Source organism: Cervus canadensis, chromosome 5 (genome assembly GCF_019320065.1).
Source record: "Cervus canadensis isolate Bull #8, Minnesota chromosome 5, ASM1932006v1, whole genome shotgun sequence".
NCBI lineage: Eukaryota > Metazoa > Chordata > Mammalia > Artiodactyla > Cervidae > Cervus > Cervus canadensis.
This window is the reverse complement of record NC_057390.1, coordinates 46605382-46631712: the sequence shown is the minus strand read 5'-3', so window position 1 is coordinate 46631712 and position 26331 is coordinate 46605382. Positions and strand designations below refer to the sequence as shown.

At 42.4% G+C, this 26331-nt stretch overlaps 1 pseudogene and 1 gene segment (V, D, J or C); both read left to right on the top strand.

Annotated features, from left to right (window-relative positions):
- Positions 1-6883: 6883 nt before the first annotated feature.
- On the top strand, positions 6884-7580 carry LOC122442483. The segment is given in 2 exon segments: positions 6884-6965; positions 7249-7580. Coding segments are annotated over 2 exon segments (381 nt in total).
- Positions 7581-16628: 9048 nt separating this feature from the next.
- On the top strand, positions 16629-23363 carry LOC122442482 (annotated as a pseudogene).
- Positions 23364-26331: the final 2968 nt, after the last annotated feature.

Genomic DNA, 26331 nt, shown 5'->3' with positions numbered 1-26331 from the left:
AGTTGACTTCTTGCTACCATCATCAGTGAGGAGCCTGGAGATGCTGCATGTTGTTCTCTAAGCAGGAAACTCACTGGACCCTGAATGGTGTATAAAGATCCAAACACAAACTTACCATAGAGACTCAGCTTCTCATGGTGGCAGAGCAGCTGCAGTGCCCAGAGGATGAGTTGACACCAGGATGGGCTCTAGTGGAAATGGTCTTGGAGCCTCAAGAGAGAGACCATGAGCATCGTGGTCACAGGCACTGAGTCCTCTTCTTTGTAAACAGAGGTCAGGGCATCACTAGGACAGCCTCCCACAGCCTCTTTCCTCCTTCTGACTAAGGGAGCTCACACCCCACAGTCCCTCCAGGCAAGGGCTGCCATGTCCCCCCTGGAGCATCCACTAAGTTGCCTGATGTGTTTCCTGTTGCTAAGCAGGCTGATCTCTGAGTGTCGCTTATGTCCAAAGGGCTGATGTCTTTGATCAGCTCTCTATGTCCGCACTGGCCCGGAGGCAGGGCTGCTCACACCGCAGGCTGAACCTACCGCACAGCCCTCTGAAATCTGGCAGATTCAACGTCACCTGGTCCATGAGCCAGACCAGCCCTCCTACATGCGGACTATGTAGTGTCCAGAAGTCATAGAGGCTGTCAGACAATTCCTTTCAGAGAAAGACACATTCAACACCCTGGAAAGTGATGCACATCCCAGTCTTATTTATGGGACCCATGAGAGCTCTCTTACCATTCGGGGAAATTTTTTTGTGCATTTTTTGTGCAATTTGGTATCAAGTGTTCTTGTCCAGAAATATAGCCTGGACAACCAAGGGAGATCATCAACTACACAACGACCAGAAAATCACCAAGCAGCCCGAAAAGATTCTCAACTCATTGCAGGCAACTTTGTTTTGACACAATTTCTGAACAGGTGCTCCAGTTAGGAGGGTTTAAGTTGGAACTATCTTTGGGTGAATCTGCTGTCACCTGGGCCTTGTGTCAAAAGCATACCAGGAGGCAGTCAAGTCCATTTTCTAATACACATTGCATGTTTTGTTTCTCAGTTTCTCTTTATTTGCCTATCACCTTGAATATTTTGATGCTGCGAGGCTGGAAATTCACTTTATGCCTCCTCTCTCCTTCTCTTGTGCTCTCTCTATATCTGTTTTCTTTTATTTCTGCAATTCTTTAACATAGACATATTTTCTCACCTGCTTCTCATTCTCTCTTTTTTCTCTATGTTCTAAGTGTCATGAACTCCCAACACTAGAACTGTAGTGACCAACACTAGCAGTTTAGCTTGTGCATGAGTGCTCGGTCACTTCCGTCATGTCCACCTCTTGTGACCCTATGCACTGCAGCCCACCAGACTCCCCTGTCCATGGGACTCATCAGGCAAGAAAACTGGAGTGGGTTGGCATGCCTTCCTCTGCGATCTTACTGACCCAGGGATCGATCCTGAATCTCCTGCACTGCAGCTGGTTTCTTTACTGACTGAGCCACCAGGGAAGCGCCGAAATTTAGTTTATACCAAGACAAATGATTTGACTGAAACTTGAAGCATTATTGTCTGTTTCAAACAAACAGGTTTTGTATGTTTAGGTTGATTGTGACCAGCAATTGTTTGGTATATTTTTATAATAGAATAAACAATTTGTCCTCCTTATAAAATAATAAATTATTTTGGTGCAATTACCTGTAATAATATATTTCTATACATTCTGATAACTGGTTTTATAATTCACATAGGCTGTGAGGATACCAGGACAGAGAGACAATCTGTGGAATCATGATGTTTCTGATTGACTAGGACAAGGGTATGGAATATGAGTAACACCTGCACAGGAAGTTTCCAGCAATTTATCATAGACTATAGTTCTTCCTTAATCTTATACCTTCATATCTCCTCCAGGGAGTGCAAATATTGTACTATTTAATATTCAACATGTGTATTTATTTTTAATGTCTGATTCTTATTCTCTCCTTGCTCTGGTAATTGTTTTAAAGAGAAGCCAATATGCAAATTTCTGAAAGCACCAAAAGATGGTGTCAGCTGATGCTTTAGAGAGCAGTTGGACTTCAGTCCTTGTCTTGGTCCAAGTGACTAGGTAGACACGAAGTTCACTCCTATGAGCCCAGTACTTCCTTAAGGCAGAGAAGAAACGCTCTCACTTACTCATCAAGGCAATGTGTTTTTGTTTTAAGATGAGGAATGGCCACAAAATATTTTATTCATCCCTTGTGTCTTTCCTGTTCAGAACCTTTCATTTGAGTTAATGGGAGATGAAAAGACATGGTTACAAAGAATTCAGTTGATTTTATATATCAGTTTAAGTGATTTAACTTGATTTTTTTCCCCACAATGTCTTGCATATCCCTTCTATATAAGGATTTGTAAACTCCTGAAATCATGAATAGGTTAAAAAAAAAAAAAAAGAAAAGCATTAAATTTGAGAATTCTCAGCTTATAGTTTCCTTTTTTACAGGTACACCTGCTTATCTGGATGAAAAATTGGAGAAAATTATTTCCCTTGCAATCTTGGGATACCATAAAAATTCTCATTCAAAGGCAGCTTCAACTCAAACTTAAGGGGCTAGAATCTGTGATTTGTTGCCTAAAATCTTCCAGTGTTCTCCACTCCCCATTTCTCAAGTGAACTAGACGTTCTTAGAGGTCAAAGAAAAAAAACACATGTAGACAGTGGAGAAACATTAAACATTCAGAGAATCTGTGCTTTTTAGGAGAATATATTTTGAGTACAAGGGTGAATTTAGTGAAGGTCCCAGAGGACATGAAGAGCTTATATGGCAGAGAATGCTCGGGTGGGCAATGCAATGGAATTATTGTCGTATTTTGTCCAGTTCATCTATGGGTGAATGGGATACAGCGCATAGTGCAACATTTATGGACAAAGGCTCCATCTCCAGCACACGATTTCCTCACTCATCCTATTGATCAGTTGTGTAGATGTACGGAATTTTTTACTTATTTTAAGAGAAAGCAAACAAAACTGAGTCAAACATTTTGATACCGATTCTATCATGACCATGGAAATTAAGGACTTAATGATGCAAAATAGACAGGCATGGCATCAAACCTGCTTCACCTGTGTTTTGAGAAAGCTTATCCAAGTCAGAGGATAAATACATTCACATAGACTTTTCTTTGCTTCTTAGAAACTAAAATGCTTTTCCATGGACTGTGGGTGACAAATGTGCTTTCAAGTTTGACAGGGAACCAGCTCCCTGGACATCACAGATGCCTTTGGGTGCAGGATCTAGCCCAGCCCACCTGCGGCAGGGAGCGCCCTCTGCCGGGTGGACCGCTCTCAACTCTTCCTCAATGACAATCTCTCACCTGTTCACATAAGGGATTCGGGTTTGGATCCAGGAGGCGAACAGGCCTCTGTGTGTCTCTAACCTTACCCATGGCAGCATGGTTTTGTCTGAGAGGGTGTCCAGGTCTGCAGAAAACCCTGCACAGAGGCTGTCATAGTCACAATCTTCATTCAACAGAAAAATGACAGCAGGAAAACAAGCTCAAACACCAACAGGACAGTCTCCCAGTCATGCATATCATACACTTGCTTCTAGTTTTAAGGAACTGAAACTAATAGCATCTGACAACAGAGACAAAAGTACAATGAAGCTGCCTGCCTAAGGCCTTCCTCATTCAGTTGCCTACAGTCAAGGTTGGAGACCCACAGAGGCCTGCCCCTCACCTGGAACTCATGGAGGTTATACATTCAACCCTGAAAAACTTTCCTTATTGCTGGGTGGTGTCACGTGACTAGTGTGAGCTGCTATTTAGTTTTGCTTACAGGCCTCAGCCTGGTTTGCTAACATACAGGAGGCAGAGAGTGTTTTTTAGAATGAGAAATCTTATACTTTCTGTCTAAAGTAGGAGAGGAATATTTTAAAGACTTTTCCTGACAGAGAATCAATTTTTAAGAGATTTTTACATTTTCTGTAGATCTTAGGATAGTTGACTATTAGATAAGACAAGCATTAAAAAAGAGACCTTTAGAAGTTTTCTAGTAAGCTCACAAAAGAGACAAATTCTCTCTGAAATTCATCCATCTTAAAGAATATTTTGTAAAAGAGTTTCTGAAAACTTGATTTGTCATAAAAGAAAACACCACAGAATTCTCACTTTAATTCTTTTCCCCACAATTTATGTTTCCCTTCTCAGGACTGAATTAATTTGTTTCTTAAGACTTCTGTAAGAAAGTACTAGAGATTGATGGGCTAAAACAAGAGAAAGGTATTCTGTCAGGCCTGAAGACCTGAGGAATGAAACCAGGTGTTGTCCAGGCTAGATCAGCTGCCCTCTGAGGTGAAAGCACTCCTCACCTTTTCCCCTTTCCTGAGCCCCAGGGTCTCCTTAACCATTGGCACCATAAGTCCAGTCACTGCGTCTGTCTTCACATGGTCTCTTCTCTGGATCTCCGTCTTTGTGGCCTTTCTCCTCTCCTTAGAAGGCCACTTATATTAAAGGCCCACCACAGCACAGTATGACCACATCATGATCACCACATTAAATCAGTACTGGCTATTTTCTAAATAATGTCATGTTCAGAGGTCCTGGAGTCTAAAACGTCACTATAATTTTTAGGAGAACAGAATTCAACCACTAATAGTACATAGAAGCAATTCTTACTTTAATAGATGCTAAAGGATTCATATAAAACTAGCATTAATATTTCTAATAGCTTCTTCACTTTGATTTGTATTCATTTGCTTTTCTTTCAGATGCTTGTCTTTTGACTTGGTTCACTGCGTCGTTAATTAGAGGGCTGGAATTTTCAGAACAGCAGCCTGACACCTGCTAGAAACCCCTATCTGTCTTGGTAGCTTCAGAAAGCAGGAAGAAAACCCAGGAAAATTCTTTTTTAAAAAAGACAAGATCAAAGAAAGCAAAAACTTAAGTATAAATAAATAAAAGGGTGAGTTACACTTTGGTGAACTATGGAACTTATAAAATTCTTTATCTACCTCTACACCATGGTTTTTTTTTGGAGTGAATGAGATTATTACCATAAAGTTCAAAGTTGAAAGGCAAACACCATTTTTGCTCAGTTATCTTTTCAAAGTTTTTCAAATTTTTATTCTTGAGTATTTCCCAGAGAATATAAAGACCAAATATTATTATGGAATCTTGCAGGATATTGTATTAGTTCATTTGTCTTGATTAGTTTAGTCTGATTTTGGATTTGAATTGCCCAAAGTCTAAGAAAGCAAAGTCTGCTTTTATAATTTCCAAGATTCTGTTTTCAGGACAAAAGGAATTTGACATTGTCATTTTTCAGGAACCGTTCAATCCATCATGACCTGCATCAGGCTGACCCATGAGAATAGTCCTGTAGTTTCCTTATTTTATAAAAGCTGGTGTGATAGACTGATTCCCTGAGCACTGGTGGCCTGGGGCCCAATTCCATAGGAACCGGACTTAAATAAAAGCCCAGAAAGGTGACAGTGATAGACACAGGCCACCCTGAGACATTCAAATAAAGAATCCAGGCATTGCTCTTCTCACAAACACCATCTCCTTTTGAAATGCAGGCTCATGACTGTGGCTTCCAACATATAGGCAGTGAGAGCCTTAGTTTTTCACACAGAACTGACAAGAACCAGGAAATCCTGTGGAAACCGGTTCTACTTGATGAGAAAGAGTTAACAGAGGACGAGTTCTCTTGAAGCACCACTGGGGAAAAAGAAAACACAGTCATACATTTTTCATGTTGTCCCATCATCTCAAGTGAACTTTTTCCTCAAGAACTTCTTTGACTATATATATATATATATACATGTGTATATACATACATACATACATACATATATGTGGCTCCCTGGTTGGGTGGATCCCCTGAAAAAGGAAATGGCATCCCACTCCAGTATTCCTGCATGAGAAATCCCATGGACAGAGGAGCCTGGTGGGTGGCCTGCAGTCCTCAGTGTTGCAAAGAGTTTGATACATCTCAGCAACTAAAGAAAAACAGCAACATATATACATATAGATATATCGAGAGACAGACAGACAGACAGAGAGAGACAGAAACAGAGACAAAGACAGACTCAGATAGAATTACGGTAGCATATGCATTGCTACTGCTGCTGCTAAGTCACTGCAGTCATGTCCGACTCTGTGCGACCCCATAGACGGCAGCCCAACAGGCTCCCCTGTCCCTGGGATTCTCCAGGCAAGAACACTAGGTTTTAGCAACTGGATTTTTGATATTTCATTTGATATTTCCTTTTACATAAAATTCTTACACATATTTCCTTATCTTGAACTGAACTATCAACTTTCTGCACGAGCTATATGATTTTTCCCCTGTCAATTTCTTTTGACTTAAGTGTCTTTGAATTTTAATTCACTAGGTGCCAGGTAAAGACCAGTTCTAACACCCGATTTCAACATTCTTAAACAGGTAACTTGAGACTTGCAGTTATTGGAAAGATCTTGAACCAGCTGACCTCCACACTGTTGTTTGGAGAAATTGCTAAAGGTCAGTACTAGCTGTTCTGTTATCTAGATCATCTGGGAAGAAAAGCAAGATGGTGGTCCCCTTCTGACTATTTCCCTGGACACACCTGTCTGCATGTCAGGGTCTTCAGTGCTTTCTTAGAGCCCCAGGTCACATGCACTGTGTCCTGACAGTCAATCTGCACTTTCTCAGTGAGATTCTTCTTCCCACTGTTCCAAGAAGTATAAACTTTAGCTAATGGTATTCATCTAAACACACAAGAGCTTTATTTCATTTTGCTTGTGTTTGACCCCTCCCACTCTCCCTCTGGCTCTGTCTACTCCGCTGCCCCCACCAGGAGATTTGCATGTTGTTCCCCAGGGAGGATCTTCCCTTGTAAGTCTAAGATAAAAGCTCACCTCTGATCTTTCTCTGACTTATCAGGACTCCTCAGTTCAAACTTCTGAACATGAGGTTCCTTGCTCAGCTCCTGGGGCTCCTCCTGCTCTGGGTCCCAGGTAAGAACAGAGCGGGGATGAGAGGAGGATGGGGGCCTGTACTCTGGTCAGGACTGTGACAGAGGAAGTGGGGATGATGCAGGGGATGTTGAGCAGCTTCTTTAGACTTCACAGATGTCAGGTTCATTATCGTGACTGTACATTTTTGTTGTATGGATGAAAAGTATTGATAATGAGAGTAAAACAAGTAGTATTTTAGCTAACATAAATAAGAAATTGGAAATGATAATTAGAGCTCATAATATTTGTATGTAACTAGAAAATTTTCTGTCATTTCTTTTAGGATCCAGTGGGGATGTTGTGCTGACCCAGACTCCCCTCACCCTGTCTTTCACCCCTGGAGAGACGGTATCCATCTCCTGCAAGTCTACTCAGAGTCTGAAATATAGTGATGGAAAAACCTATTTGCGTTGGTTTCAACATAAACCAGGCCAGTCTCCAAAGCAACTGATCTATCAGATTTCCAACCGTGGCACTGGGGTCCCAGACAGGTTCACTGGCAGTGGGTCAGAGACAGATTTCACACTGACAATCAGCAGTGTGCAGGCTGAGGATGCTGGCGTCTATTACTGTTTTCAAGCTACACATGATCCTCCCACAGTGATACAGCCCTGAGCACAAACCTCCCTGCCTGGGTGGCTCAGCTGCTCAAAGTGCAGCTTCTCTGGGGAACTGACAGCGGATGATCTGAGTCTGTGTAACAGGTGGCAATCTCAGGGGAAGAGTCTGCAGGAGGGCTCTGGATCATGAGTGTCTTAGCTCTTCTTCAGGCACTACGTGTTAAGGTCCCATGAGCTGCACAGCCTGCTCCTGGCAGAAGCAGCAGGCACTGGAGGGGTCCTGTGTCCTATAGCAGCCAGTTCTGTGAAAAGGAGGCTGAGTGAAAAGTCAGGTATTTCTTCTCACCCAGGTTACCATTGTCTCATGGGGTGATATGGAAGGAAGTTCAGGGAAAGAAACATAACAATGGTATTTACTCCCATCTGAGACAAAAGGGATGCAACCATGCATTCTTGTTCAGAATTTGACTTGTATTTAACAGTTGTATATATTTGGAGATTTATTTAACCTTTTTTCCCTTCGTTTGCATGCATGATAAGTCACTTCATTTGTGTCTAATTCTTAGTGATACCATGGACTGGAGACTGCCATGCTCCTCTGTCCATGGGACTTGCCAGGCTAGAATACTGGAGTAAGTTGCCATTTCCTTCTCCAGGGGATCTTCTCAACCCAGGGATCAAGCCCGCATCTCTCATATCTCCCCATTGGCAGCAGGGTTCTTTACCACTAACATCATCAGTAAAGCCCTTTTCCCTTGGTTTATTGATCGGTAATGAAGGAAAATAAAAGATTTTATTTTCTTTAGCAATAAAAATGCTAAAACTTGTTATAAGAATTAAATAAAGAATACATAGAAAATAGTTATCATATGGCTGGTAAAGTTTGTAAGTGAAAATGAAAAGTGAGCGGCAGTGTGAGTCGCTCAGTCATGGCTTTGCAATCCCATGGACTGCAGCCTTCTGGGTCCTCTGTCCATGGAATTCTCCAGGTTTTCACTCAGTAAATACTTGCTGCCATTGTCAATTTGCTTCATCCTGTACTTAGAGAGATACGGTCTTTTGCACAGTGTCTTTATATCAAATTATTCCTTAGATTCTCTTTAGCTTTGGTAACTCCAACTTTGTTAAATGGTGGAGTATCGTATTTTCTATAACCGAACAAGAAGTGTATAAATTTCGGAGAAAAGGGATATATTTATTTGTTGTGTTTAGTTGCTCGGTTGTGTTCAACTCTGACACCATGGGCTTCAGCCCACCAGGCTCTGTCCGTGGGATTTCCAAGGCAAGAATACCAGAGAAATTTGCCATTCTCTGCTTGAGAGGATCTTCCTGACTTAGGGATTGAACCTGATCTCTTGCATTGGCAATGGCAAGCTGAGTCTTTATGTAGACATCAGAGGGGCTCCGGGTAACAAGAAGTCTGACTTCATTGTTAATATAGGATCAGTGATACCTCTCAGCCTGTTCTCCTGCATCCACGTTGCCCTAAATCTGTCCAACAACCAGGCATACTCAAAACTCATAAACCCAAGTCCACACAAGTGCCTTTACCAAGTCCCTCCACAACCCTATTAAAAGCCCAAACTTCCACCTCCTTCAACCCATCCTGCTCCAGCTAGTGCCCATCTTACTCCACCTGGAATTTCCTTATGTAAGTGATAATCTTTCTCTCAAATTATAGAGGTATGGGGACTGTCTGGAGACTCAAAAAAATTCTTAGTAATTAATTTCTATCTCATGTACAAGGAGGGCAAAGAGAGGAGGTACTTGAAAAGTTGAGAGGTAGTGAAGCCGAGGGAGGTGAGCCCTATTTCTCTTTAATGACACTTAACACATTTTCTATCTCACAAAGGAATCCTCAGAGCTAAACATTTTTAAGGGAAAAAAAGACATGGTGGAGACCTCATAGCCAAGCACAGCTTTCAGTAATATCTGTGGTCAGAGATAAAAATATGGCTCCACGGGCACCAGAGAAGGTTGGATCCTGGTTAGAACAAAGCCTTCAGGTAGAATGGGGGAAGGGCCACACCTGGGAGAGGAGATGAACCAGGAACAGCAAGGAATCACCAGATTGAGGACTAGCCTCAAAGTCATGTCTCCCTGATTGGATGAAAGTCATCAACACCTAGCATATTGCCAGATTCAAAAGTAAATCATTTCTGATTGACATAAATCACTCCAGCGTCTAAAATCATCTCTAACATTTTTAGGGTAAATATGCATGTTAATCTACATAAACATTAAGTGTATACATTACAGCCTCACTTTTATGAAAACACGGAGGCATACATTATCAAGAGAGAAAAATAGTTTCAGAAAAGGCAATGAACACAGGTGAAATATAATGGATATCAAGACAGAGCCAGAGGATGTGTAGCTATGATGGGAATTACTTATTATATGCTTACCACATATGTGACAGGATGTAGAATATTTTCATGAAACCAGAAACTTTTAAAAATAATCAAGAAGAATTAAGTACCTACATTAACAAGAGACTTGATTGAGCTTCTTCCAGTGCTTTGTTGTTTGGGGTCTAGTCAGCAGTATATACTCTGCAAAATGTTGACATCATACCAGGTTATAATTACATCATGCCCATGTCCTTAGGTTTATCTACATCCTAAGGACTGAGCGACTGAACTGACTGACTGAAGGATATTTTAGTCATTGCTTAGGTTATAAGTACTTAAAACTAGAGAAAATTTATACACAGAACTACATTTATATTAAAAAAAAAAACACCTGAATAAGCAACATCATTTTATTTTCCTTCATCACTACGGTTCCATGTTTGCACTCACACTAAGTGCCTTTCTTCCCCAGTTTCCCGTGAGGCTGCTGAGCTGACTCCATCTCCTCGCTCTGGCCTGTGGCCATGGAGGGAGCGTCTCCATCTCCTGAAGGTCCTCTCATCTCATCCACAGTAATGGACACAGCTGCCCGCCATGCTTCCGGCACAAACCATACACTCTCCTCAACCACTGATCACAGGGGTTCCCCAGGCTCCTGGGGTCCCAGCCTGGCTCAGTGACTGTGGGTCTAGGACAGATTCACACTCACACTCTCCAGGGTGGGGTCCCTGCACGTGACTTCTGTGCCCAGAACCCTCACTGGGACCCTCACATGTCATGGCCCTAAACATACCCCTCCCTCATAGGCTCAGCCCTTGTGCTCAGCTGAGCAGCTGCTTCCCCCAGGGAATCGGGGTCAGAGCAGCTGCTCCTCTCAGTGGAGAACAAACTGTGGGAGGAGGAAATGGTGGGGAGCCCTGGAAGGAGGTGGGAACACCCTCAGGTCCAGAGCCCAGGAGTCCCTGTCATGAGCTCCCCACGGTCTGGACTGCTGGCTGAGATGCTCACAGACGGCTCCATGCTGACTCTCGCTCAGCTCTCAGCATCACTAACTGTGAAGGACCGACCACCTGCTCTCCAGTCCCCTGGAGCACAGACTTTCCCCACACTGATGGTGGGGGCCCCCCACCCTACCTGCCAGACTCAGACACTTGCTCATAAACAGTGTTGGGGCCCCAGGGAGTGACTTTCTCAGTGGTTCTGAGAAAACTATCTTTCCCTCAGTCTCTCTGGCAGAAAATCCTAGTCTGGAAAATCTTAATCATCCTGATGGATATTCTCTTAAAATCTGAAAATTATCCTCATATTAGAGACAGAATACCATCATGAAATTTGAACTTCATGTAGCCACAGCTTCTAAGTTTGTTCAACTAAATCTGTTCTAGAATTTCCTGGCTTTGAATCATACTCATGCCTTTTCTCTGCTCCCTGCATCTCAGCTCCTGCTTCTGTCCTAGACTACTAGGACCTCAGGTTTCCCTGAAGGTAGACATCTTCTCCCCTAACTTTCAGAATGCCCGTGTTCTTGGTTGGAGTAGTTAGTGGTTTTCACAGTGCAAGAGTCAGGCATCTGTAGCATATGACGTATTTGATATTTTATCCAGATACTGATATATATAAGCCTTCATGTGTTGTATACTTAACATATTTGCCTGTTTTTCCTGTATGTTTTTTAATATCACAATTAACATGAAAAAGAACAAATCCAGAGTCTTTAAACAAATATTGAAACAAGAAGAAAAATCAGCACATAGAGGGGGAAACTCAGCATTCTTAAATCAAAGTGCAATATGATGCACAAATATGAGAGTTGGATCATAAAGAAAGCTGAGTGCCAAAGAATTCATGCTTTTGAACTGTGGTGCTGGAGAAGACTCTTGAGAGTGCCTTGGACAGCAAAGAAATCAATCCAGTCAATCCTAAAGGAAATCAAAGCTGAGTCCTCATTGGAAGGATTGGTGATGAAGTTTAAGCTCTAGTACCTTGGCCAACTGATGCAAATAGCCAGCTCATTGGAAAAGAACCTGATGCTGGGAAAGATTGAGGGCAGGAGGACAAGGAATTGACAGATGGCTGGATGGCATCATTGCCTCACTGGGCATCATTTTGACTGTCTGAGCACCAGGGAAGCCCAAGAATACTGGAGTGGGTAGCCTATCCCTTCTCCAGGGGGTTTTCCCAACCCAGGAATCAAAACAGGGTCTCCTGCATTGCAGGCAGATTCTTCCCTGGTAGAAACTGAGTACTTCAAATAGATCCCAGTTTTTAAACGCTCTAAAATATTTCCCAAGCAATACTGGACATGCTAGTTATATATTCTGACAGCATGTGATTGGCATAAACTAATTCCAAATCTCCCTGAACAATATAATCCTGTTGCTGGTTAAAGGAATAAAACTTACTGAAGATGATTTCCTTTCCAGCTTGAGGTTACACAGCAAATGCTATTAAAATTGTATTATTATCTTGAAAATTACTATCAATAAAATTGTATTTTATCTAGAAATAAGTGCTTTATATTCATGGATTTGTAACACATATGAAGAAACACAAGTATTCAGGGTGTACACATGTTCATCACATGTTCAAGGAGAGGACCTATTTCTATTCAAGAGTCTATTGATTTCTCATTTGAATCAGCAGTGAGGAGCCTGGAGACACTGCACACACATCTGTGAGCAGGACATTCCCTGGGCCATGCAGAATATAAGGATCCAAATGGAATCTTCCAAATGAAGCTCAGCCCTAGGGTGGCAGGAGGAGCTGCGGTGAGCAGAAGACAGTCTGACACCAGGCTGGGCTGAGACGGATATGAGTGTAGGGCCTTAAGGAGGAGGCCACATGGAGGCCTTAGTCACAGTCATTGGGTCCTCTTCTGTGTAAACAGGGCTCAGAGTTCCCCCAGAACAGCCCTGCCAGAACCTCCATCTTCCTCCCCACTAATGGAGCTCATGCTCCACCATCCCTCCAGGAAATGGCTGCAATGTTCCCCCTCGAGCATCCACTAAGCTCCCTGTTGTATTTTGATGTCAGGCAGGTTTGGAATCATTTTACTATTGTTCCTCAGTGTTCTAAGTGTCAACAGATCCAGATGATTGACGTCTTCAATCAAGTCTTCTGTGTTTTCCAGGGCCGCGTGGAGGGCTGCTGGCACCGCAGGCTGCAGAGAGCAGTTTGCTTTTCTGACCCCACTCAGATCTGGAAGATCCCATGTCACCTGGTCCAGGAGCCAGACCAGCCCTCCTGCATGTGGATTATGCTGTGTCCGGAACCAGAGAAGCTGTCTGGCAATTATGTTCATTAAGAGAAAGACAAACATTCAGCACCCTGAAAGGGAATGTACATCTACAACCTGCTTAGGGAGCAATGTGAGAACTCTCTAACCACTGTGGGAAATTTTTTCCTGCAATTCGGTACCTAGTTTTGTGCCCTGAAGTGTCATTTGGACAGCACCTCAACTAAGGGAAATCAGCCACCAGACAACAACCAGAATGCCACCAGGCAGCCCAGAAAGACTTCCCAAGCCATTTCTCGTGACACAACTTCTGAACTAGCACTTGAGTGGGGAAATTCTATCTGTATTTGTACCTACTTTCACCTGGTCCTTATCTCAAAACATGCTAGGGACGGGCAAGTCAAAGTTGTAATATCCACACGTCTATCCTGTTGCAAGTTTTCGTCTTAAGTTTTTATTTGCCTCACCCCTTGAAGATCTTGTTGTGAGGAGGATGGTCGTTCATATTATGCCTCTTCTCTCCTTCTCCCTCTCTCTAATCTCACTGTTTCTCTTTTTTCTCTGCAAATCTTAACAGAGACACATTTTGCAACAGGTTTTTCATTCTCTATTCTTTTTTTCCTACCTGGTCTGAGTGTACTAAACTCTGGTTATGACCAACACTAGAAGTTTCGGTTATACGAAGACAAATGATTTTACTCACTCTTGAAACATTATTATTCAATTCCAAACAAAAAGATGCTGCCTGTTTAGGGGTATAAACAGGGTTGTTGTGACCACAAATTATTTGCTTTCTTTTCTGTAATAGAATCAAAGGTTTCTTATCTTTGTATTTATACACTTTATCATCACCAAAAGCATGAGACCCAATTCCTCTCTATAGTTATAAAATAATAAACTACTTTAGTGTGATTCCCTTGAATAAGGGATTTTCAACATTCTAACAATCAGCTTTACATTTAACATAAGTCTATGAGAATTCCAGGAGAAGAGCCAATCTGTGGCATTGAAACTGTTTCTAATTGACCAGGATGCGTGTTTGTAATGGGATCATTTTATTTTCTTTTTCATTCATGTACTTATTTTCCATATCTGACCATTATTCTCTGATCAGGTCACTGCTTTAGAAGAGTCAATATGCAAATTTCTGGAAGCACAGAAAGATGGGGGCAGTTGATGCTCCAAAGAGCATTTGGACTTTGAGTGATCCGTGGCTTCTGGTCAAAAGTGACTAAGTAATGTGAAATTCACTCCTGTGAGCCCACTGCTTCCTAAAGGCAGAAAATCTCCATTCTCACATACTGATGCAGGCAGTGTATTTTCATTATAATATGAGGAATGGCCACTAAATACTTCATTCACCCCTGGGTCTTTCCTGCTCTAATCTTTCCATCTGTGTTAACAAGGGAGGGAAAGAAGTGATTACAGAGAATGTAACTGCCTTCAGGTATCAGTTTACATCATTTGCTTTGATATTTTTTCCACAGGGTCTTAAATGTCCCTTTTTCAAAACTATAAGAATTTCTTTTAACTTCTTTACTAGATAAAGTGCTGGAATTCTCAGCACAGCAGTGTCCTGTGTTTAGCCGATACTAGAAATCCCCCTTGTCTTGATATCTTCAGAGCCAGATCGAAGACCCAGAATCCTTCTGAAAAAGACCAGGTCAAAGAAAGTGAAAGCTTAAGGAAATGGAATAAGATTAAAGCATAACTAATAGTGTGACTAGTGAAATATGGAGCATATGTCATTCTGCAAGCAACTCAACACCACGATTTTCTCAGCAGATGAGATTAGTCCGGAAAGTTCAGAGTTTAAAGATGAACATCGTTTTTGGTCAATATTATCAAAATGTTATTATTGAATGTTTCCAAGAGAATATGCAGATGAAGCATTATTGCTGAATCTTACAGAGTGTTGTATTAGTTAATTTGTCTTCATAGTCAATTAAGCTTGTCTTTGGGTTTAAATTCCCCTGGAGAAGGGCATGGCAACCCATTCCAGTTTTCTTGCCTGGGAAATCCCATGGCCAGAGGAACCTGGTGGGCTAGAGTCCATAGTGTTGCAAAGAGTTGGACAAGACTGAAGTGACTTAGCATGTATGCCTTGGGTTTAAATTCCCCAATTTTAAAAAGACAGCAAAGTCTACTTTTACAATTTTCAAGATTCTGTTTTCAGGACAAAGAGAATTTGATATTGGCACTGTTTTTCTGGAACTGTTCAGTTCAACATGTCCTGTGTCAGGCTGACACAGGACAATGGTCTTGTTTGTCTACCTAAGGACGCTGCTGTGACAGACTGTCCTCCGAGCACTAGTGGCTCAGAATCCTGTTCCACGGGGACCATTCAGAAGTAAAAGCCAAGGAATGTGTCAGTGATAGACACAGGCCACCCTGAGACATTCAAATAAAGGATCCAGTCATTGCTCTCCTCACCAATTTCACAAACAGCATCTCCTTTGGAAATGTAGACTCATGGGTGTAGCTTCCAACACACAGGGATTGAGAGGCTTAGGTCCTCACACAGAGCTGAGGGAACCAGGAAATCCTATAGCACCTGATTCAACCTGAGTCTGCAGAGGAAAAGTTTTTCTAAGCACCACTCAGGAAAAAAACACAAAGTCACACTTTTTGCATACTGTCCTCCAGCTCTAGTGAATATTTTTTTTTTTAAACTCCTTTGACTAAGCTGTTTTCTATATAGAGAGAGAAAGCGAGACAGACAGACAGAGACAGAGAGACAAAGACAGACATACATAGAATTATGGTAGAACATGCACCAAATTGAAAAAACTGAGTTTCAGTTATTTCATATCACTGATTTAGGCATAAAAGTCTCATCAAATTATTATTGTCTTCAACTGAAATATTAACTCTCTGAACAACATATATATTATTTTTCTCCTTGGCAATTTCTTTTGACTTAAGTATTCTTTGAAAGTTACTTCACTTGTTGCCAGGATCATTTCTAACAGCTGATTCTAGCATTCTTCAACAGGTAACTTGGGAACTGCAATTATGTAACAGTTCTTGAAGCAGCTCAACTTCATGATATTCTTTGGAGGAAATTCTGAGGGTCAGTACCAGTGGGGAAGAAGTTGTTCTCCTATCTAGATCAGCTGGGAAGAATCAGAGTTAGATGGACATTCCCTCCCAGATACTAACCCTGAACATACATGTCCACAAGTAGGCTCCCCACTGCTTTCTTAGAGTCCTGGCCAATGTGCACTGGGTTTTTGCAAAGAATCTGCACTTTCACAGTGAGATTCTTCATCCCACTGCTCCAAGCAGTATAGACTGTAGCCATTGGTTTACATCTCAACACAGAAGACCTTTATTTCACTTTGCTGAAAGTTGACCCGTCCCACCTCCCCCTGGCTCTGTCCACACCTCTGCCCCCACCAGGGGATTTGCATGTTGTTCCTCAGGGAGGACCTTCCCTTCCAAGTCTGAGATAAAAGCTCAGCTCTTGGCCTTGCTCTGACTTATCAGGACCCCTCAGTTCACACTGCTGAACATGTGGTTCCCTGCTCAGCTCCTGGAGCTGCTCCTGCTCTGGGTCCCAGGTAAGGATGGAGAGGGGTTGAGAAGGAGGATGGGGGGTGAGCTCTGGGGGCAGCACTGCTCTCCACGTGTGTTCTCTGTTAGATGTGTGTGCCTTGTCCTGCAGATGGGCATGGGAACCTTAGATCTATGAGAGTGAGGAATGTTCCAGAAGGAAGAAGGTCCTCTGCTCAGGTCAGGACTGTGACAAGGGAAGTGGGGGTGATGAATGGGATGTTTAGAGGTCTCTCTACACTTCACAGATATCAAATACATTATTGTGATTGTACAATTTTGCAGTATGATTACAGATAATAAGAGTAATACAAAGTAGTATTAATATTTGAGCTAAAATAAATCAGAAAAAGGAAACAATAAAAATGGATGCTAATATTTGTATCTTCCTAATTCTCTTTCATTCCTTTAGGATCCAGTGGGGATGTTGTGCTGACCCAGACTCCACTCTCCCTGTCTGTCATCCTGGAGAGACGGCCTCCATCTCCTGCAAGTCTAGTCAGAGCCTGGTACATAGTGATGGAAAAACTTATTTGAATTGGATTCAACATAAACCAGGCCAATCACCACAGGGTCTGATCTATCAGGTTTCCAATCATATCACTGGGGTCCCAGACAGGTTCACCGGCAGTGGATCAGGGACAGATTTCACACTGACAATCAGCAGAGTGCAGGCTGAGGATGCTGGAGTCTATTACTGTTATCAAGGTACAGAAGATCCTCCCACAGTGATGCAGCCCTGAGCACAAACCTCCCTGCCTGGGTGGCTCAGCTGCTCAACGTGCAGCTTCTCTGGGGAACTGAGAGCGGATGCTCTGAGTCTGTGTAAGAGGAGGATGGTGGCGATCTCAGGGGAAGAGTGTGCAGTGAGGGCTCTGGACCATGAGTGTCTTGTCTGCCCCACAGGTACCATGTGTTAAGGCTCCATCAGTGACACAGCGTGGTCCTGGCAGAAGCAGCAGGGACTGTAGGGGGTTCTGTGACCCCTAGCAGCCAGTTCTGAGAAAGGGGGGCTGAGTGAAAGGTCAGCCTCCTCCACCCTGCCTTGTCAATATTTGTCAATTAAGTGCATCCAGTTTAATAACCATAGGCAATTTTGGAAATTAATGCAGAATAAATTAAGTAAACATTAGTGTAACTGAAAAGGATCTTTAACGTTTGCAATTGTATGTCATCTAATGTCTATTTTTTCCACTGTTGTTGTATAGAAAGTGAATACTTTAATGTTCTAAAAATATCTCTGAATTAATAATGGGCCAGCTAGTTACATGTCATGACATGCTATGACTGAAATAAAATAATTCCAGATTGCTAGGACAATATAATACTCTTTCTGGTTAAAGAAAAAGACATACTAGGCATGATTTTCTATTTCAGCATAATGGGTTCCATAGCGATTGCAATTAAAATTGTATCCTTAATTAGTTTGTATGCGTGCTAAGTTGCTTCAGTCGTGTCTGACTTTGTACAACTCTGTTGACTGTAGCCTGCCACGCTCTTCTGGCCACGGGATTCTCCAGGCAAGAATACTGTAGTGGGTTGCTAAGCCCTCCTCCAGAGGATCTTCCTGACCCAGGGGTCGAACTCCCACCTCCTGCATCTCCTGCATTGGCAGGCTGGTTCTTTACGACTAGCACCATCTGAGAAGCCCATACTTAACTAGAAAGTCCCACAGAATCATCCATATACAAGGCTTCTAACACATTCAGAAACAAATGGCAAATTTCAATGTATATTTCTGGACATATTCACAATGGAGACACACATCCATCCAAAATTCTCTTGATGTTTTACCACAATCACCAGTGTGGAAACTGGGGCTACTGCACATACCTCTGTGAGCAGCCACTCACTGGACCCTGCACAGCATAATGGCCCCAAACATAAGCTTTCCAGAGGCTCAACCCTCAGGGTGGCAGGAGAAGCACTGGTGCCCAGAGGACAATCTGTCCCCAGGCTGGGCTCAGGTGGAAATGTCTGTGGAGCCTGAGGAAGACACCACAGTCGTGGGGACATATGCCTGAGTGCCTCTTCTGTGTAAACAGGGGTCAAGGCATCACTAGAACAGCCTCCCTGAGCTCCATCTTTCTCCCCATAAGGATGCTCACACTCTGTATTCCCTCCAAGCTAAGGCTGCCACATCCCCCAGGAGCACCTAATAGGTTCCCAACTGACCTCATGGCTGCACAGAATTTCAGTCATGTTGCCGGGAGGACACCCTAGTCTGTTTGTGACATCACCACTGCCACTTAATCCCTTCAAGGCACTCGCTTCATGACTTGACCAGCAGATCGTCACTCTCACTAACCAACTGGAGAATACAAAGTTGCCTGCACTACAGTGGTTTTTGGCCTTTGAGCAGCTCAAAGCTCACATATGTAAGGAACCATAATATCATTGTCTAAAAATCCTCTTTGACTTTCCTCATCACTGAATTCACTGAGTAATTACTCAAAATGCTTATCCACTGTCACAATTTTCTCTTGTGAAACTAGTAATGTGCACTTTTTGCCGCTCTTTTAACTTAATTTTCATTGGAGTATAGTTGATGTGCAATGTTTTATTAGTTTCTGCCATACAGCAAAGTGAATAAGTTACATATACGTATACATATATCTATTCTTTATTATTTTTTTCCCATATAGGTCATTACAGAGTATTGAGTAGAGTTCCCTGTGCTATACAGTGGGTTCTTATTATTACTAGTTATCTCCTTTATAAATGGGTTCTATCCCTGGGTTGGGAAGACCCCTTGGAGGAGGGTGTGACCACCCACTTCAGTAATCTTGCCTGGAGAATCCCCATGGACAGAGGAGCCTGGCAGGTCTACAGTTCACACGGTTGCAGAGAGTCGGACACAACTGAAGCGACTGAACATGCACTTTACATATATTAGTGTGTATATGGCGACCCCAGTCTCCCAGTTTATCCCTCCACTCCTTCTCCTCTTGGTAATCATAAGTTTGTTTTCTATGTCTGTGACTCTATTTCTGTTCTGGAGGTTCAGTTCTACCATTTTTTAAGATTCTACATATAAGCGACATCATATGACATTTGTCTTTTGCTGTCTGACTTGCAAAAAGCTTTTACACAGCAAAGGAAACCATAAACAAAGCAAAAAGCCAGCCCTCAGAATGGGAGAAAACATTTGCAGATGAAGCAATCAACAAGGAACTAATCTGCAAAATATACAGAGAGCTCATGCAGCTCAATATCAAAAAACAAACAAACAACGCAGACAAAAGGATGGGCGGGAGAGGTGAAGCTAGGAATATGCATCTTCCCACCCTGAGATGATTCTAGTGCTACAAGCTGCACCTGTATCACTGTACCTGAGTTACAGTCTGCATGGCCACGTCCCTCTTCATGAAAGACCCCTGTGTTCTACTGTAACTTTGTTTAAAATTTTACTAGTACATCAGAGTGGTAGCTAAGGTGATTGATTGCAATTCATCTTTACTACACAAGTTTATTGCTATGAATTCAGCTTTCTTTCCTCCCACAAGTTTTGATACACAATATTTTTTTTCAATTCACAATGAGCTCTACTTTTCTCTTTGAGTTCTTCTTTGACTCTAGCTTTTTTAAAAGCAGTTTCTTATTTATTTTCCAAATACTTGAAGATTTTTCTGATTGTTTTCTGTTACTGACTTTGAATACTATTTCCTTGTTTTTGTAGAATATACTTGATACAGTTAGAATTCATTTAACTTTATTGACTGTCTTGTGGCCCACAAATTGACCTGTCTTAGCTCTGGTTTAGAAAGAAGTCCATATTTGACTCCTGTCCACCCATGTGTTCCCTGAGTGTCAGTTATGCCCTGATGGCTGATGTCTCTGACCTGCTCTCTGTGTCCTCACTGGCCCAGGAGGCAGGGCTGCTTGCACCATAGGCTAAACCTACTGCAGAGCCCTTTGCTTTTCTGGCCCCTCTCAAATCTGGCAGATTCCCTGTCCCCTGGCCCATGAGTCAGACCAGTGTTCATAGATGTGGAATGTGTTGTTTTTAGTAGTCAATGTTGCTAGCAAGCAATACCTTTGTCATACATTAAACTCACAAGGAAATATGACCCCCACCTTGTTTATGGAGTCCACCTGAGAGCTCTCTTATCATTTTGGGAAAAGACTTCATGTGATTTGATGCCAACTGTAGAACAGAGTGCTTCCAAATACAGTCTGGAATGTATCTCCAGCTAGAGGAAATCAGTCGACAGACTACCACCAGAATGCTACCAGGAAGCCCAGAAAGAGTTCCCAGATCACTTTCAGATGACTTTGTTTATTCTGAGACACTTTTGGGGCTTGTGTTCTAGTTAGGAGGGTTTGACCTTTGAAATTATAGTTTCTGTACATATATTAATATTTACTTAGTAATACTTTCACCTGGTCATTATGTCAAAGCACACTAGGGGGCAGTCAAGTCAAAACTTTAATAGACATCTTTCTCCTGTTGCTAGTTCCTGTCCAAAGACTATTGTATTTGTCTATCACGTTGTAGTGTGCGCCAAGTCGCTTCAGTCGTGTCCGACTCTTTGCAACTCTGTGGACTGTAGCCCACCAGGCTCCTCTGCCCATGGGATTCTCCAGGTAAGAATACTGGAGTGGGTTGTCGTGACTTCCTCCAGGGGATCCTCCCCACCCAGTGATTGAAATCACATCTCCTGCATTGGCAAGCGGGTTCTTTACCACTAGGGCCGCATGGGAAGCCCCTATCACATTGTAGATTTAATGCTAAAAGGGTGATTATTCAAATTACACTTCCCCTCCCTCCTCTCTGTCTCTCTGTCTGCAAATGTTAACATTGAAACAAATTTTGTTAAAAGATTTTTCATTATTTCTTTTTTTTCTGTATATTTTCAGTGTAGATTGAACTATCATTAATACCAACACTACAAGTTGGAAACAAAGGTAAATTACTTTACTGAATCTGGAAACTTCTGCAGCAAGCCACGAACTGCAACCGTTGCTCTTGTCAGTAGGGTAACCACAATTGTTATCGACTTGCAAATATTCGCTTTAAATTTTTCCACAGAATTCATCCATTTCTCTTCTTCATTTTGCTTTAAATAACTCATTTTGGTGCAATCAGATTTTCTGGGATAATATATGAATCAGCCAATTCTCATAACTCGTTTCAAACTGTGCCTAGTGCTTTTAGAATTTCAGAATATGAGAGCACCAGTCTCTGGGTTGAAGATGTTCCCAATTTACTAGAGAAATAATATGAAGTATGAGGAGGGTATGTCTGAGGAAGTTTGTAATGAGTTATCATAGCCCACAGATCTTTGTTAAGGTTTATAATTTCTTCCTGTGACTGTTCGAGGGAGTTCCAAATCGACTTTATTATTACTTTTTTAAATTTCTAGTTCTTATTCTCTGCATGTCCTAATAGGTTCTTTAGAAGAATGTACATGAAAATTTCTGGAAGCACTGAAAGCTGAGGCTCTTGATACTTCAAAGAGCATTTAACTTTGGGTGATCCATGGTTCCTGGCCAAAGAAACTAAGCAGATATGAAATTCACTCCTGTAAGCCGGCTGCTCCTCTAAGGCCGAAAATCACCACTTTCACTTACTGATGCAGAAGCGGTACACTTACTTCAAGGAGAGAAATGACCACTAGCTATTTCATTCAATCCTTGTTTCTCTGGTTCTGAACTTTCAATTTGGGCAACTGGAGATGAAAATCATTAAACATCATTTTGGTTGCTTTCAAAAATCAGTTTAAATGATTTAATGATCTTGTTTTTTCCAGTGAGTCTTAATTATTTTTTCTAAAAATCTGTATTACAATTTAGTACATTTCTGAAACTGTTGAAAATGAAATAAAAACAATTGACCCTAAGATTCTCAGCTTTTGTCTCAATTTATCTTCAATTGAATACCTTACATAGGTTTGAGAAGCAAAAATGAAGACAAATCATTAATAGCAGATGCTTCCTATAAGAAATTTAAGAAGAAATCCTCATGTTGATGCTGGGAAGAAACCAACACAATGTCGTAAAGCAATTATCCTTTCATTTAAAATAAACAAATTTTCATGTGTTTGTTAGCCATCTGTATGTCTTCTTTGGAGAAATGTCTGTTTAGTTCTTTGGCCCATTTTTTTACTGGGTCATTTATTTTTCTGGAAAGATGCTCAACATCACTCATTATCAGAGAAATACAAATCAAAACCTCAATGAGGTACCATTGCACGCCAGTCAGGATGGCTGTTATCCAAAAGTCTACAAGCAATAAATGCTGGAGAGGGAGTGGAGAAAAGGGACCCGCTTACACAGTTGGTGGGAATGCAAACTAGTACAGCCACTATGGAGAACAGTGCGGAGATTTCTTAAAAAACTGGAAATAGGAAGCCCCGCGGGTGTCATCGCCAGACGAGCTCGCCGAAATGGCTGCCGCCAGTCAAGATCCATGGGTTTCATATTCCAGAAGGTTGGAAAACTGGCTGCAACGCCTGTGGGAGGTGCCTTTTTTCTGCTTCAGCTTGCAAACCATACTGGCTACATCAAAGAGGACTGGCAGCGTGTAGAAAAGGACATGAAGAAGGCCAAAGAACAGCTGAAGATCCGCAAGAGCAACCAGATACCTACAGAGGTCAAGAGCAAAGCAGAGGAGGTGGTGTCATTTGTGAAGAAGAACGTTCTAGTGACTGGTGGCTTTTTCGGAGGCTTTCTGCTGGGCATGGCATCCTAGAGGGGATGACTTCACCACCATTAGTCCTAGCTTTGCCAACCAGCAGCCTCTTCCCTCCACCCTAGGACAGCAAACTCCTCCTCTTCCTCCTCCCTGCCATGGCGTATCTGAGTGGCTTCTGTAGGCATCTGCTGATTCAAGTTGGGAACGGCCCCACTGTGAGCTTGACGGCAATGGAAGAGATCATAGACGTTAGCGCTTATCTAGCACACTCCCCGGGGACTAATCTGTAGGTCAGCAAGTATATTCCTTTCTGGCGTAAGATACTTACCAGACCATAGGACAAGATGACAACGCCAAGTGGATCTTCAAAGGTTGCCCCACACTTGATTTGGAAAAGACATCGCAAGCATATAAGATACCTCATTAAGATTTGCATGGAAAGGAACTGAATACACTGGCCTTTAAGCATAAAAGATTTTGCCATTGTGGTGTCTACTTTCTATTTTAGTAGATTTGAGATTACAGAAAGAGAACTGCTCTTAGTGTGGGACAGTTGAAAAATCTGATTATGGAATGACCTTGTCCTAAAGTGACATATGATGAGCTGAAGCTGTGTTTGGTGGGAAGGCCTTTGGGGAAACCAAGCAGTTGATAACATTTAAAATGGTCAGACTTAGTGAATCATTTAAAGGCATTCAGATATTATCTAGGGGTGTTTTCCACCACACATGGTAATGCATTTCCTGGCTGTTTCCAAAGGTTTGTTGATGGTAAAATAAGTGACTTTAGGGGTAAGAGGGAAGATGCTCTTGGGTGTTTATTTAATAGAAAGGGTTTAAAGCTTGAACTTTACTTCTGGTCAAAATGTCAGGGGTAGCCCATAGCTCCTCTGTGTCAATTCTACTACTTTATCCAGAGTTTTAAAATGGTGGCATTTCCAAGCATTAAAAATTTAGAACAGTAGCATCAAAAAAAAAAACAAAAACAAAAAACTGGAAATAGAATTGCCATATGACCCAGCAATGCCACTTCTGGGCATACACACCAAGGAAACCAGATCTTAAAGAGACACGTGCATCCCATGTTCATCGCAGCACTGTTTATAATAGCCAGGACATGGAAGCAACCTAGATGTCCATCAACAGACGAATGGATAAGGAAGCTGTGGTACATATACACCATGGAATATTATTCAGCCACTAAAAAGAATTCATTTGAATCAGTTCTAATGAGATGGATGAAACTGGAGCCCATTATACAGAGTGAAGTTAGCCAGAAAGATAAAGACCGATACAGTATACTAACGCATATATATGGAATTTAGAAAGATGATAATGATAACCCTATATGGAAAACAGAAAAAGACAGAGATGTACAGAACAGACTTTTGGACTCTGTGGGAGAAGGCGAGGGTGGAATGTTTCTAGAGAACAGCATCGAAACATGTATGTTATTAAGGGTGAAACAGATCACCAGCCCAGGTGGGATGCATGAGACAAGTGCTCGGGGCTGCTGCACTGGGAAGGCCCAGAGGGATCGGGTGGAGAGGGAGGTGGGACGGGGGATCGGTATGGGGAATACATGTAAATCCAGGGCTGATTCATGTCAATGTATGACAAAAACCACTACAATATTGTAATTAGCCTCCAACTAATAAAAATAAATGGAAAACATAAAAAATAAACATGGTGGTGCTGTTGAGGACTGCTAAGAACCCAGAGAGAAAACCCAGTGTGCTCTTTATGGAATCACGAGGAGGAAGGGCCCTCCGCCTGGTTTCCTGGGCTGTGTATGCTGTTGCTAAGTCACTTCAGTCATGTCCGACTCTGTGGGACCCTGTGGACTATAACCTTCCAGGCTCCTCTGTCCATGGGATTCCCCAGGCAAGAATACTGGAGTGGTTTGCCATGCCCTGCTCCAGGAGATCTTCCCAACCCAAGGATGGAAACCATGTCTCTTATGTCTCCTGCATTGGCAGGTGGGTTCTTTACCACTAGTGCCACCTGGGAAGACCCTGTTGTGTCTGGGCCACTGCACATGTCACAGGAAATGAGTGTGTGGCCAGGGCTTGAGATCTTCTATCATCAAGGGCTCAGTGATGTTCCCGTGCAGAGACCTAAGGTCATGTCACCTAGTCACTGTCAACTTAACTCAGCCGAGCAGTCTCCAGACGTACTTGCTCCTGAAGGTGGTCCAGCAGAGGCCATGTGATTGGGTTGGGGAAGTGCTTCCACTAGTGACAGGGAATATCCAAAGGGTGCAAAATCTGGCAGATGCCAAGGAGATGGAGACCAACTGCCAGCATTCAGACAAGTGTTAAGGATGCACACAGCAGCCTTGAGTAAAGAAAAAGAAACAGTCTGAATAAGTAGGAGGTTTCTATTTTCTGACCCAGCATCCCTAGTCTGCATGCTGACTCGGATTTCAGGACTCTCCTCTCTCATGGAAGTTACCTTATGAGGCCTCAAACCTCAGGTGGATTTATGGTTTCCAGCTGGGTTGGTGCACTTGACCCAAGTCAGAGCTTCTGTCCACATGAAATATTGGAAAACAATATGAGAGCAAAATATTGGGTAAACATTGGCTCAACAAGAAAGGAATGTTTTTTCCTTTGTTATTTCAAGTCATCTAATTCTTATGCTTTCCATTTTCCCCTGATAATATACAAACATGAATTTTCCACTTTACATTTTCTTTATTGGTAACTTTTTCAGTGGCTAGATTCCAAATTGTCCAACATTCATGGAGATTTTGAAGAAGGAAATGGCACCCCACTCCAGTACTCTTGCCTGGAAAACCCCATGGGTGGAGGAGCCTGGTAGTCTACAGTCCATGGGGTCCTGAAGTGTTGGACATGACTGAGCGACTTCACTTTCACTTTTCACTTTCATGCATTGGAGAAGGAAATGGCAACCCACTCTGGTATTCTTGCCTGGAGAATCCCAGGGACGGAGGAGCCTGGTGGGCTACAGTCCATGGGGTCGCAGAGTCAGACATGACTGAAGCGACTTAGCAGCAGCAACAG